This window comes from Plutella xylostella, chromosome 3, assembly GCF_932276165.1.
Source record: "Plutella xylostella chromosome 3, ilPluXylo3.1, whole genome shotgun sequence".
NCBI classification, from domain to species: Eukaryota; Metazoa; Arthropoda; class Insecta; order Lepidoptera; family Plutellidae; genus Plutella; species Plutella xylostella.
In genome coordinates, this window is record NC_063983.1 from 7,853,137 (window position 1) to 7,868,417 (window position 15,281).

A 15,281-nucleotide genomic window follows, 5' to 3' on the forward strand; every position below is an offset into this window, starting at 1 on the left:
AGCTCGCACGAGTGACGAAGCGAATTCCTTTGACCTTTGGAACCGAACTTCTCGTCCGTGGTCGCTGCCTGAGTTGAGCTTTCTGCTTGATGGACTTGATGATCCGTAGAATCACACACGCACCGTGGGAGCTTAGCCTAAATGTAAGCGATTTTTTATTACTGGCAATTCATCATGCATGTCAATGTCAACTTGACAGCTTGTCAGTCACTTGGTGTCAGTCAGTCGACATAATCTGTCAAAACAACAACACGGGTCGAGGCCTTGCTGCTGTGAGAACAAAGAATTGCTTCATTTAAATTCCGCAATAATGGAAGAATCAGTTTCCATCAAGCACGACGGAAAAAATCTCGACATTAAACAGGAGAGGCAAGACAACGCCGAGAGTTACAAGTACGAGTTCGACTCGGGAAGTCAGGACTCGAGCAAAAGTGGTAGTGGGGGATACCAGAGATGGGCCCCAAACTTGAATGGAGTGCGTAAAAGTGCTTTTACGCCTTACAAATCGGTGCAGTGTACTGCGCTGACCAACTTGCAGAGAGGTAAGACTGCAAACATTACTCTAAAACCACAATTTATGTGTACAAAATTTTCGATATTAAGTCAAGGTCTGTGTAGGCAACACGCAAGCGCGGGTTCCGGAGCTGCCGCAGCCGGACAGCAGCCTGCACGCGAAGGCGGGCCGCGGGGAGATCTCGCGCGACGACGTGAAGCTGGAGCACTACGTGGACATCACGGACGAGCACGGCCTCACCGCGCTGCACTGGGCCGCCAGCTACGGACAGCTCAACAGCTGCCAGGATCTAGTCTGGTTAGTTCACTTTAGTATCATTGTGATCCTCAGCATAATAGACATAGTCTCACTATTTATTTGCTCACAAAATACACATCACATGACTGACTGTGATATTGACTCCTGGACATACTGGACTACATAATGCTGTTATTATTCTTTTCAATTTGTCCTCCACAATGTTAAAAAATCCTTTTAATTTTGTAAGGGTATATAAGTATTGTATGTAGCAGCCTCCCCATTTGTCATATCAACTGTACACCAATCTTACTGGCTAATCCTGTCACAAACCCTATTTCAGCCCTAGTGTCATCAACATGCTAATAAGAGGGATTTAATACAGTTAAAGAGCATTAAACCTTCATCCATTCAACACCCTGTCCATTCTACTCAATAATCTTATAACCAGGAGTGGAGCCAATGTGAACACCCGCGGGCCGGAGGGTGAGACAGCTCTGCACCTGGCGGCCGCCGGCGGACACCACGAGGTCGCCAAGTTCCTGCTCAATGAGGGTGCTGAGGCTGATATACAGGATGATGTAAGTAGTTTTTTCTTTACTTTACCAGTTATAGTAAAGCCAAATGATTTGGTTTGGCCTCATCTCAGTCCTAATATTATGTAATTTGTGTAAGCAATATTTATATATTTTTTTTGAATCTTTCATATTTAATCCTTTATTTATGGTGGTTCAGGCAAGTGAGGGTTACCTAGACAAGGATAGGGAACATTCTAGAGAGATTTATAAATACAAAAAGTGTTTCCTGCAAATCTAGCAAATCAGATTCATTTTCATCTTACCCATCCAACAATAGGATGTTTTTAGAATAGCTATGATTTGAATATTTTACAATAGGATGTTTTTATATTCAGTATGTAGGTATTTCTTTCTTGCCAATGTGTCATTGATGGGTGATAATGATAAATAGCATATTGGCTATTGACATAACACATTGAGCATGCATTGCTAACACTAGTGTGTCAACAAGTTGTTAGATACCTGAGACTTCCCTTGAAGGAAGATGACTCATATCCATTTCTAAATGATGTATTTACCATACTTTTGAAACCTATGCTAAGAATTTATGCAGACTCTCCTTGGCCTACAAAAAATATAGCATAACTGAAAAAATTTAAACCCAATAACATAATTCATGGGGAAAGTTTACCTACTGTTTATTTACCAAGCTTGGAGAAATAAACACACAAGCTTTGGTTCGACTTTAAAGAGTTGCCAGTGGTAGAAGTTATTTAGTCCAAGAGCTACATTTTAGCCTATCATTAGAATCTATGGAGTACGATAATAGCTATGGATTTCGGTGAAATTTTCCGCCGCAGAAGAAAACGAAAGCGACTTTGAGAACGAAAGATGGCGTCGGATGACGTCCAAGGGTGGAAGTTTATTAAGTAAGCGTTCGTAATGCTCTAGTGTTGCTAATAAACTCATATGCTTCACTTTCTTCCAGGCCAGAATTTATACTCCATCAACCTACACATTTAACCTCACCTGTACCCCCACAATTCCAGTCGGGCAGCACAGCCCTGATGTACGCGGCGGCGGCGGACTTCCCCTACACGTGCCACGAGCTGCTCGCGCGCGGCGCCGACCTCACACTCGTCAACGATTACGACCAGGACGCCTACACGTTGACTACTAAGAATAATTGTCGGCTGGGTGAGTTGGTACCTAACACTTGGTACAATATTTGGGCCGATTTAGATTTGTTTCTTTATTGGGGCGCCTTATACTGTAAATTTTTCATCTTATTCAATCAAAAAAACTAGAACATTCAAATAGATATAGCTACCTATGAAATGAAACCTTACTATTTAGCTTATACTAGCTGTTACCGCGAGCTTCGCTTCGCCTTAAATAGTTTTCCCGTGGGAATTCCGGGATAAAAAGTAGCCTATGTGTTAATCCAGTTAATTTTATTTCGTTAAAATCGGTTCAATCGTTTTGACGTGAAGTAACAAACGTACAATACTCACAATCACAAACTTTCGCATTTATATTAGTAGGAAATAGGATTATTTTCCACTAACCATAAATTTTCTTTCTCTTTCAGCACAAACTGTGATAGAAAACTTTCTCATTGGTTGCTTGAGCAAGGTGTAAAACTACTACCATTATCTATTGTGATTGATCATCCTATCTTTCTACCCAACTACGGCGCAGCCACATAGGAAGGGTTAAGTTGTTTAAGTTTCGAAACAGAAAACAGATTTAACGAAAATACAGGGATTTAGTTCATAATATTTATATATTTCTTAAGATTATAATATATACAAATTAGTCATGCAACATTGTTGTTTCCATTAAATGCTCCTCAGTCTAAGAAAATACCTCAACCTTATTTACACAAAAAGTACAACCATCTGAATACATAGAACCATAAAGCACCATTTTCCTGACCCTGTTTTGCCCTTATGGCATGTTAATCTACAGTTTGGACTCAGTAAGCCAGTTGAATGCCTGAGGTTTCCTGTTACTCTGCGGGTTGATCAGTATGTTGATGATGCTGGGTCGGTCGGTGACCGCGAGAGCCTTCTTCAGAGCCGCCTGGATTTCGTCCACCGTCCTGCAGAGGTGGCCCGTCTCGCCGAAGATCTCCATCATCTTTTCGTAGCGAACTTCGTTGCTGAGTGCTGTGGGCGGCGTGCTGAAATAGGTATAATATAAATGGTTTATTGGATACTTCAGTCGTATAAAAATGCTACGCATTATTCGTTAACCAGAAAGTAATTGAATATAAATAATAATTTAAGTGATGAACAAGTCTATAAGATATCCATTCTGATATAAATTATGTCATTATGGGGATTTGACTTGTAACTTGTTGTTGTTAGGGGATTATTTTTGTGGAATACATCATGACGTCAAAGGACGTCATGTTCTATAGAAAGTCAGTTTAATTCCAAAAGGTATTATCATAAATACGTTTGCATCGAATCGCATAGAGTCTCTAGCATCTATGTTAGGAATCTAGATCAATTCTCTTCTAGTATTTATAGTAGTGGCTCGGCCTGAGCTAATTTCCCTAAGTGGTTCATTTATAATTCCCATTGGGCTCGAAATCGGGACAACAAATCATTAATTCGCCTAGAGACCAGCTTCGATTTTCCTATTATTGTTATTACGCTTGTGTATCGATTTAATATCGCTTTGCATTCGTTTAACGCCAAATTATAATAGTGCTCTTTTGATATAGTAGCGATATATATTGAGAGAGGAATGGTGTTTATCAATATGAAATCCACAGATATAGACTATGATGAGATCATTTCAATTGTTTTTAAATACTACGGATTGTATTGCAACACGGAGTACTATATGAAGTACGGTTTATCATAACAGCAAAATTGTACAAGATACAATAACGGCTCATTATTATGATATGAAACATGAACCGAAAACGCGTGAGTATTTATAACAATTGCTGACTCAATTCGAAGTTTTTGAAACAAACATCTCTCGTGAATCGTACAGAGAGGCCCTTGTTAAATTTTACCTCACCTTTCGAGAAGTGAATAATAAAGGCGAATAACGAGTAATATGGCCATACTAAGGCCTTAGTGCCATACTACTCTTTAGTATGGAACTGAGGTAGATCAAAGCATATTCCGCTAGATGGCGACTCCCGCGCTATACAACTTTGTGTTCACTCGCCACTATAGTTAAGTTCACCAACAGTCGATATCGTTCCATTTATTCAGCCGCCAATGGAACGATACGTCACTTAATCGCAGGACAATCGACTGTTGATGAACCGTGCAGAATCTGGCAATTTAGTATCATCATCATCATCATCAGCCAATAATTATGCACTGCTGGACATAGGCCTTACCCAAGGAGCGCCACAACACTCGGTCCTCGGCCTTCCTCATCCAACCACTACCGGCTGCGGCTACCCGCCTAAGGTCGTCGGTCCAGCGGGAAGGAGGGCGTCTCACGCTGAGTTTGCCTTTTAGTATCTGAGATTAAAAAACAGACTATAGCTACTCACCACAGCGTGACGTCTCCAGCGCTCTGGATGTCGTTGTAGGTCTCCTTGTCGAAGCCCCCGTAGATGCCGTTGTTGTTCACGATCACCACGATCACGGGCAGCTTGTAGCGGAACATGGTCTCTATCTCCATGCCTGTATGTGCAGAATGGAGTGGAATGTTAAGATGATGATGATTGTGATTTATCTTTAGCAGTTCTAGCATTATGGATATCTGTGGTTTATAGTGGTCGAAAACTCGAAATGTAATTTAGCTTTAGGTAAATGGGTCAACTATGGGATCTAATAACTGTAGCGTAGGTTTCTTAAAACGGTAAGTGCGCAAAGATCCTTGCTTGCTCCAGCAATACTCTGTCGATTGACCCATGAACTATTAGCCCTCAGAATGTTTCGTCCACAAACTACGTACAAAATTGTGGGCAAAACGTTCGTTAGACGAAAAATTATGTGGACTGACAGTTAATGGATTAACAGTTTAGTATATGCCCAGTGACCCATTGTGTGTGTGTGCGTGTGTATCAGTGAGTCACCTGAGAAGCCGAACGCCGAGTCTCCCTCGACGCACACGACGCGCTTGCCGGGCGCGTGGTCGCGGCACCACATGGCGGCCGCGATCGCGAACCCGGGACCCACCTGTGGGAGGCAAAGAGGTTAACTCCGAACATACGAGTATAGGAAGGGTCGGGAATATAAAGGAATGCAGACTTTTTCTTCTTAGCGTGTTGGTGGCAAACACTAGGGTTTTTCACCGTGGTGATAGGAGTATCGGGATGAAAGCAGGATTAATATTCGGTGTGTTGACTTTTTAAAATTATGTTTAGCGACACAATCATTATCATGGCCTAGTTATGCGTTGCTTTTTGATTGAATGATTAAAAACTTGTTCCTAGGGATTGCTGGAAGCTACAATACTATACAGTTCGGCTTCTGAAAAAATGCTATTTTGACTGGTGAAACTATTAGCAACGTCAGATGTTGATAATACCACTCTAGAACAAAACAACCCTCACCCCCATAGTCCCGAAAGTCCCCGCATCCAGCCTATGCCGAGGCAGGTTATTCAGCAGCATGCCTCGCCCTATGTCCATGGTGTTAGCGCCCTCGCTCACGATGATGGCGTCCGACGGGATGTTGGCCTGGACCGCCTTGAACACCGCGTAGTAATTGAGCGGGACGGATGTGTCGCTGGATTGGGCCTGGTGGAGATAACTAATCATTGTGCGTCACGAGCACGTATTAAATACACAAAACGGTCTTCTAAGGTCCTTTCCTGACAAAAATCTTGAATTTGTTAAGTTTTTGGTAAGGAAAGGACCGTGAGGATGGATTGTGTCTCTTAACCATAAAAGATGAGTATCGTAATTTCATCAGGAGTATCTACCTGTATGTTGGATTAATTAAGGTCACATAGTCCTGAAAGGGATGGACGGATTCAGGTAAAAGCTATTCAGCCCACTGGATCTTCGACAGGCAACCGGTACTGGTTGTATGAGGAAAACAGAATACAGAGTGTTAATTTATGGAAAACATTATTTATCAGTGGACTCATCTGGTTTATTTATACAAAGTATAGTTAGTGTTTGACAAGTCTTACAATAAATATCTAAATTACAAGAAACTCCACCAAATTGGTCGCTTTATCTTACCAACCTTAACAAACTCAGCATTAGCGGTCTGCTTCTCCTGCAGCGTCTTCCACCAGGGGTGGCTGGCGGGTTGTAGAGAGAACTTCCTCTTGGCAAGTTCCGCAGTAAGGGCCTCCGCGAACGGACGGATGTCGGAGTGCACCGCCACCTCCGACTTGACGCTGTTGTGCAGCTCCTCGGGGCTTATGTCCACCTGGTAGTTTTATTTTTATTATAATGTTGTTTATTGCAGTGTAATTTTTTTATTTAGTATCGTATCGTAGGCAATTCTTAAGAATATACTACTCCTCTAGGTGAGACCAACTATAACATATTATAGGAAATCAAGGCCACGTAATGTGGCGCTAACTGTTTTATTGGAATGGCGGTCATTATAAGCACATACCAATTTATAAGGGTAGGCAGAGATGCAAGAGGCAAAAGTGGGGGCAGAAGTTTATGGGTGTAAACGTTTTTCAGACGTAACCAAGACTAGCGCGAAAAGTGGTTATCAGTTATCTTAACTATTCTTAACTATAAACTAACATCTGGGAATCGATCCCGAATCCTATGGTGCTTTCGCCAGTGTCACCTCTCACCTGAATAATCTTAACATCCTTAGCGAACCGCGGCGTCTGTCCAAAGTGCAACATCCAGTTGAGTCTAGCCCCAAGCAGTAGGATCACATCTGCCTTGAGCAGCGCCTGCGTCCGAGCTGAAGACACGCAGTAGGGGGACGTGTCCGGGACCACGCCCTTACCTGTGAGCGAGGCGTGTGATTGGTTGAGATTCAGATGTGGATTGTAGTGAGGACGTATGATTGGTTGAAGAGACCTTGCAGCTTGAAGAGAGGGCGTGTGATTGGTGGGAATGTTGAGGGTTTGGAGTGCTATTGGTTAAAAGTTTAGGCTGCAGAAAAGTGGTATAAGACCACGGCTAAGTTGTTTATCGGAAGTGCAGCATCCAGTTGAGCCTAGCCCCCAACAGCAGGATCAAATCTGCCTTGAGAAGCGCCTGCGTGCGAGCTGAAGACACGCAGTAGGGACAGGTGTCCGGGACTACGCCCTTACCTGGGATTGGTTGAGATTGAGACGTGGGTTGTGGATTGGCCGTGTGATTGGTTGGGGAGAGATAAGGCGTGTGATTGGTGGGAATGTTGAAGGTTGTGAGTTTAATCGGTAGAGGTGTTTGAGAGTCAGGGTGTGATTGGAGGCCTAACATTATTATCTCAATTATCTCATGCCTTAGAGAGAAGTGATACTGTGTTCTGACCGCAAAATCATACTAAACAGTGTGTTCAGAGTTTATATTTCTCCTTTCCAGCATAAAATACGCTTAACTCACCCATAGGAGTAGGCAAAAACGGCACCCTAGTCCCATCCACGAGCTTCCTCACAGCATCCTCAGCCCGTGCACTGGCGGCGCCCTTGCCCACAATGACTAGCGGCCTCTGCGCCGTGGCGAGGGCGTCCGCCGCTCGGGAGACTAGTGAGGGCGCGGGGTGTCCCAGGGTTATCGGGTCGGCGGCGTAGTAGTCTAGCTGGGCTTGGTCTTCGTCTACTTCTGCCTGTAGGTGGGAAGGTTTCTGTGATTAAATAGTGTTTTTGATAGTTAGTGTTTTTAGGATAAAATTAAAGGAATTTAAATTAATCGCCGATAGCGCACAAAGCGGCGTATCTTTTACCTCTGTATCTGTAGTAAGTTACAGTCTATAATCTATGAACTATAATCCACGTTCAATGAACTGATAGCACAACACACTTTATACTACAGGCTCTTGTAAATGTGCTACCATGTTTTCTCGCGAAATCAAAAGTGTCCCAAAAATTAACCTGATTTACACACTTTCTTCGGCTCACCACATTTGCAACACCCTGTATATATACTCTATACTCACAGTGAGCAGCGTGGCGGGCACTTCGAGGTAGGCGGCACTAGACAACACCCTGTATACTCACAGTGAGCAGCGTGGCGGGCACGTCGAGGTAGGCGGCACTAGACAACACCCTGTATACTCACAGTGAGCAGCGTGGCCGGCACGTCGAGGTAGGCGGCACTAGACAACACCCTGTATACTCACAGTGAGCAGCGTGGCCGGCACGTCGAGGTAGGCGGCACTAGACAACACCCTGTATACTCACAGTGAGCAGCGTGGCCGGCACGTCGAGGTAGGCGGCACTAGACAACACCCTGTATACTCACAGTGAGCAGCGTGGCCGGCACGTCGAGGTAGGCGGCACTAGACAACACCCTGTATACTCACAGTGAGCAGCGTGGCCGGCACGTCGAGGTAGGCGGCACTAGACAACACCCTGTATACTCACAGTGAGCAGCGTGGCCGGCACGTCGAGGTAGGCGGCACTAGACAACACCCTGTATACTCACAGTGAGCAGCGTGGCCGGCACGTCGAGGTAGGCGGCACTAGACAACACCCTGTATACTCACAGTGAGCAGCGTGGCCGGCACGTCGAGGTAGGCGGCACTAGACAACACCCTGTATACTCACAGTGAGCAGCGTGGCCGGCACGTCGAGGTAGGCGGCACTAGACAACACCCTGTATACTCACAGTGAGCAGCGTGGCCGGCACGTCGAGGTAGGCGGCACTAGACAACACCCTGTATACTCACAGTGAGCAACGTGGCCGGCACGTCGAGGTAGGCGGCACTAGACAACACCCTGTATACTCACAGTGAGCAACGTGGCGGGCATGTCCAGGTAAGCGGCGCCGGGGCGGCCCGCGCTGGCGGCTCGCACCGCGCGCTCCACGTGCAGGGGGATGAGGCGCGGGGAGGGGGGGCGCGCCGCGTACTTGCAGTACTGGCGGGAGGACTCCACCTGAGGGAGAAGGGGGTGGGTGTAGGTTGAGGGGTATAAGGCTGATAATTATAGGTATGTTCACTACACAATGACATTAGTTATATTACTATGCCCTATGGAACCCTTTTTGAATATTTTACGCAGTAGAAAGGCATTGCCCTTAACTTCATGCAACTGCAAGTCATTGTAAGAAATGAATACATTATTTTACGAAGACAGCCATAAAATAACACATGAAGGTGTTAAGACTGTAGCTATGTCAGTATTATGTAAGTATTATAAAATAATCTGTAAGCATGGATAAAACATACTATCTATTTATAATACCTACCTACATAATCCTACTACATTGCTAAGTTTTTATTCTTATCTCTCACATGTACTATAAGTATCTATTACAAGTTTTTATTTTGAATTAATTACTACAGCCAGAAAGTGACCACGATTTACAATAAAGTTCTATGAAGTTAAATAAGTTCTATGATACAAATGCTATTAGGATAATAACTTTTTGGCTGTTCATTCTTGTACCTGCGGCCACTCCTGGAAGCCTCCAATGCCCTCGTGGTCCTCGGGGCAGGAGCCAGCGATGACGAGCAGCGGCCAGCAGTTGACCTGCGCGTTGGCCATACCCCCGATGCAGTGCAGCAGCCCGGGGCCGGACACCGCCAGGCATACTCCTGGCTTGCCTGCGGATTGAGGAGGATATTTGTAAGCCTTTTATAATGCTGTTTATTTGCACTAGTAATTGAATTAATATAAAATTACTGCTTAAGCAGTAAAGTAAGTTGTCTGGTGACCTTATAAGCAACCTTTTATCATCATCATACAAAGAAAAAAATACTGTGTTTTTGGTGTCTTTGAGAGATAACTAGATTACTTATAGCATTTTTTTTGTCTCTACTAATACTGTTTTCAACTCACTCAACTTTACTCAACAATCCTAACTAATATTATAAATGCGAAAGTAACTGTGTCTGTCTGTCTGTCTGTTACTCTTTCACGCCAAAACTACTGAACGGATTTGAATGAAATTTGGTATACATACGGTCTAGACCCTGGGAAAGAACATAGGCTACTTTTTATCCCGGAATTCCCACGGGAAAACTTTTTAAGGCGTAGCGAAGCGCGCGGGCACAGCTAGTATAAAATAATTTTAGATATTATGTATCTTGCTGGGTATTATGAATTATCAGTTTTTAAACCTAAAAGAACATCAATCACATGAAACAAAAGATTATAATGTATTAAGTTGATTAATCTCTTATTGGCATGGTCAGATAGTAGTACCTATAGGAATATAAATAGTCATTAAATTTTGTATTTTAAGACATAATTAGATTAATTTTATTTATTATTCTAAACACAATAGGTAATGAAGTTACAGGATGAGAAATATGTGAATATTATTTGTCAAGGTGACAGTCAGCATGAAAAGAAGATGATATTGGCAGAAATACAAAATGTATTCAAAACTACAATATAAAATTTTAAGTTGATCTTCCTCTTCTTAGCATCTGAATAATAATATTAGAACTGGACCATGATTTAGGTTCAGAACTGCTAAGAAATACTACCTGTGTAGTTTGTAACTATCAACCAGTTTTCTCAATGACTGTACATGCATGGGAACCAAGTTTTTCTAGTGCTATTGTTTCACCTGTGAGGTAGCCGATGGCCTGCGCTGCGTAGCACGCGGCCTGCTCGTTCCTCATACCAATGTACTTGAGGCCCGCTGCTTGGAAGGCCATGGACGTCTCAATGACGGGTATTCCCACAATACCAAAGACATATTCAACTCCCTGAAATAAATTAAAGGTTATGATTTATAAAGAATTTTGAGCAAATAAGGTTGGAAATAGTTTGATGAGACTCTTATGCTTCTTTTGAGGAACAAAATATGCATAAAATAAGATTTGAAATAAATTATTTGAGCATAAATACAACTTAATTAATTATAAACACATTGTAAAGTACCTATCTATTGCTTTGTACAAGATTTAGGCCCTGTTTCACAATGTCTGGTTAGTGGCTACCTGTGAGGTAAAATACATGCAGGGCCTTAAAGTGCAATAACCTACCTAGCAGTAAACAAAAGAAACTTAACTTTATAAATTGGCATCACAACTATTTTGTGTATCTATAACAATTTATTTAGCTGTATCTACACACTCACAAAAATGATTGGTAGTTACTTTTCAATAAATAAGCAGTTTCTTACCTGTCTCTTCAGGCTTTCTGCCAGAATATTATTTCCGTCGATCCCCATTCCTGAGCAAAGTGATTTCGTAACGTGAATAGATCTTCTAAAGTTCAGTTGAGCTAATCGTCCTAATAACATGTTAAAAACACAAGTTACAAAATAATATTAACAATTTATAAGAAAAAACTATATTGGGCGTTATTCAAGCAGTTGTAAATAAAACTGTAATCTGTTACGAATGTGGAGGGAGGGAGTCGAAAGGGCAGTATAAAATACACTCACGAAAGATAAGGTGTTTCAAAGTTTCGCTATTATTGTAACAGCCGTATCACACCTATCTTGCGACCTCTCGAAATGACTGCCTGTGAATAGTAAGCTGAAACAATATACCTACTTATCGCATATCATAACTGCCTTGATAAATTACTTGATTATCTTGCATGAACTTTGGAATTACGCAGGATTAGGATTAACATTTTCATTTTTTGCCGCACGACAATAACAGCAAGAATTATTTGTTTGTCAGCTGTGCTGTCAATGTCATTTTGCGCTCACTGTCGCCAGTGTCACCTAGCCTGTGAAACATCTCTATGTTATAAAAAAATATATATAAGTCGTTTGCAATAGAATCCAACAATCATGTAAACAAATATGGCGGACTGACATTGACAGCGTATTGTTTATGCCCATAGTGATGTCATAGTGTTCTAATTAGATTAAATATATAAGCCATAGACTATAAAATAAAACTGATTAAATATAAAAAAGTGTTTATTAAAACAAATTTAAATCTTCGTCTTCATCATCACTATCAGAAGTGTCGCCGGTGACCGTAATTATAAATGGAACCACTGTGTCATCGCTTGCCGTGTCTAAAATGCCGTCGAGCTTTTTCATTTCTTTCTCTTCCTTTTTTCGTTTTGGTTAATTATATTAAGCTCTTGAAAATTATTTTTTATTGTATTCAAATAATATTAAATTAAAATAATTTATGAAATTAAAATTAAAAGATATTATTATTATTATTAAATTCTTTATTGCACATAAATTAATTTTGTACATAGGCGAACTTAATGCTAAAAGCATTCTCTTCCAGTTAACCTTGGGCGTTGTGGAGAAAGTGATAGGTAGTGCGAAAGACAATGAGGACAGTTTAATTTTGTTTAATATCTATATTGTTAAACACGAGAATATATACTTACTTATACATAATATTATAAAATAAACGTATACCTACATACATAATTTAAATATATAGTTACTATAACAAAAAATAATAATATCATCGTCTCACTTACATACTACAACAAAAACAGATAAACTATTTATTAGATCTGCTGCTGATTGTTCTGCTTCTGGAGGTAGTGCAGACGAACCTTAGACTTAAAGGTTTCTATGGACTGCGATTGCCTTATATGCAATGGTAACTGGTTCCACAAGCGAACCGCTGACACGGTGAAAGAATCCGAATACCCTGCCGCATTATGCTCTGGGGTACGAAAGAGCAAATTTCGACTTGACCGTTGAGGACGGTCAGTAAAGTCAAAGAATGAAAAGCGATCAGTTAAGTAAGAGGGGGCACAAGGATTATAAACTATACCATATACTAGGGAAACAATATGAGCATTCCTTCGATGACGGATGTTGAGCCACTTGAGTTTATCGAAGATAACTTCAGATTACGAACAACACTAACTTTTCAATGACTTATAGAGTTCGATGAGTAAAAAACTAAGATGACAGCTTGTCAAATACTTCGAAATTTTTACGTTGCAAATATTAATAATAATAATTTAACAAATTTAACTTATAAATACAAGTTCATTCGTGTTGAAGATAATGTGAAAACAATGGTGCGTTCGTTGAAATCAGACTATGTTCATAGTTGATCGTCAAATGTATGTGATTACGGAGTAATCGTGACAATTTGGTTTGTTTACATGATTGTTGGATTCTATTGCAAACGACTATATGTAAAAAACGAGAAAAACCATGAAAAAACGAGCCACCGCCCGCGCCCGCGGTGCGCGGTGGAGGCGTCGGCTGCCACGCATTTTTTAGCCCAAGCTATGGGCCAAATATCAATAGCGATGTTTTGGTACCAGTTTGGCATCTTTTGAAGTTATTATTCTGAGGTATTTTTCAAGCTTTTTTTATTTTTGTCAGTTTGACATTGTAAAATGGTAAAAACTCCATACAAAACATGAAAATACAAAGATAAACACAATAAACTGAATCTATTTCAGCTTTCCAATTATTTAATGCTGAGATATTATAGACCATTTAAAAGTGTCACACATCTTTCTACAGTGGACGAAGTAGCTGCAGCTATATTTAACTAAACAGAAGAAAGATAGTCACTATGTTGGAGATCATCAATGGGGTCTTACTCGTTTACTTCCTCATATTATGCACAATAAGTGCATTAGTTCCACAATTAGTGAAGCCTGTAAGTCAATAATCATCAAATGAATCAGTTTACTAAATATTTAAAATTATAATTTTAGGTTAGGATTTTGTATTCTAACTTTTTTTTTTATAATCATACTTTATGAACCATTACAGGTAGCCGCATGCTTCAGTAGGCCCTCGAACAATGAACGCAATGTGTGGGCTGAGTTACTGAAACTAAAAGCTGACCAGAAGAAGATTTCTATGAAAGATGAGTTTGCACAATATTCCAAACTGCAACGCAAGATTAACAAACTAGAATCTCAGTTGAAGGAAAACTCACAAGACCGATTGACCAAGAATGTTGCAGTGAAGGGCTCCGTACACATTATACTTCAAGCTGTTATTACGTTAACTATAATAGTGTCTATGTTTTTATACAGACATGAACCTCTAGTTCTATTGAAAGGCAATCTATTTCCGTTGACCAGATTTCTGAGGTTCCCGTGTGATATTCCTAATGCTGTGACTACTCATGTTTGGGTTATTATATCAAATGTCTCCATCAGAACTTTATTGAAACCAATATTGTCATGATTAGCTAATATAGTTTTAATTTATTGAAGTTTGACTAAATTATCCTCTGCAATGGGTACATAAGTTTGTTAATATATTGTTTTTCTTACCAATATCTTTTATTACAAAATCTGAGGCTAAATCCTGATACCTAAATGACCAAACGATTATGTTATAAATGTGTTAGCTATTTCACTCATGCAGGTTCATAATTTTCTAGTGACAAAGTTGTGAGGAGCAAAAGTCTGTATTTTCCAACTGATTCTTTAAAGTTTTTAAGTACTTATGGCATGGTAGAAAAGAGTTTTAGCCTACACAGAAACAAAACAGGATTTACTTCCTATGGTGATGATTATGTTATGCTTATGAGTATGACCAATTAGGAATGCAACAAATGAAAGTTAATGAAACTTTTATTTCATTTATTTAATCATTTAAACAAAATTACAAGTATTTTATACTCAGTCTGACAATAAGTCCAATCCTGTTCTCTAAAAAATATTTTTATAACATTCAATATAAGTTTTACTACTACATATATTATGCAATTTATTTACAGATCCTTTATAAAACCACTTTTTGAATAAAGCTTAGATATTACACCAAATAACATTTTATTTTTGAAGTTTTCTTACATTTTTTATAAAAAGAAACTTTGAAAAAGTTACAAAACCAAACAACCATCAAAAGCTTGAATTGTGCAATATTTTCAGGTCAGGTCTAATTCGGCTATTTCCCTTGATTTATATCAAGTTGTGCATCAAAGACAACAAACAGAAATTAAAGGGTTAAAGAGGAATTAATCATTAACCTTCACAATGAACATTGTGTTGAAAGTATTTGATTCACTAATTAATAAAATAAAAAGTCA

General features: G+C 40.4%; 3 protein-coding genes across 3 annotated transcripts; 2 read left to right on the forward strand and 1 right to left on the reverse strand.

Annotated features, from left to right (window-relative positions):
• Positions 1–209: 209 nt before the first annotated feature.
• Positions 210–3,096, forward strand: LOC105388093 (DNA-binding protein RFXANK). Its single transcript, XM_038117288.2, has 5 exons — positions 210–542; positions 619–811; positions 1,203–1,332; positions 2,319–2,466; positions 2,861–3,096. The coding sequence occupies exons 1-5, from the start codon at positions 311–313 to the stop codon at positions 2,908–2,910; spliced, it is 753 nt and encodes a 250-aa protein (XP_037973216.1). The 5' UTR covers positions 210–310; the 3' UTR covers positions 2,911–3,096.
• LOC105381789 (2-hydroxyacyl-CoA lyase 1) lies at positions 3,037–11,581 on the reverse strand. The gene is made up of 11 exons (XM_038117290.2): positions 11,462–11,581; positions 10,901–11,042; positions 9,772–9,929; positions 9,112–9,258; positions 7,766–7,988; positions 7,021–7,181; positions 6,447–6,635; positions 5,807–5,992; positions 5,327–5,429; positions 4,799–4,931; positions 3,037–3,454 (listed from the first exon to the last, which is right to left on the reverse strand). Exons 1-11 carry the CDS (start codon positions 11,579–11,581, stop codon positions 3,235–3,237), a joined length of 1,782 nt encoding a protein of 593 aa, XP_037973218.2. The 3' UTR covers positions 3,037–3,234.
• A 115-nt stretch (positions 11,582–11,696) lies between these two features.
• On the forward strand, positions 11,697–14,519 carry LOC105388086 (guided entry of tail-anchored proteins factor 1). Its single transcript, XM_011558930.3, has 3 exons — positions 11,697–11,814; positions 13,754–13,892; positions 14,009–14,519. The coding sequence occupies exons 2-3, from the start codon at positions 13,806–13,808 to the stop codon at positions 14,429–14,431; spliced, it is 510 nt and encodes a 169-aa protein (XP_011557232.1). The 5' UTR covers positions 11,697–11,814; positions 13,754–13,805; the 3' UTR covers positions 14,432–14,519.
• Positions 14,520–15,281: the final 762 nt, after the last annotated feature.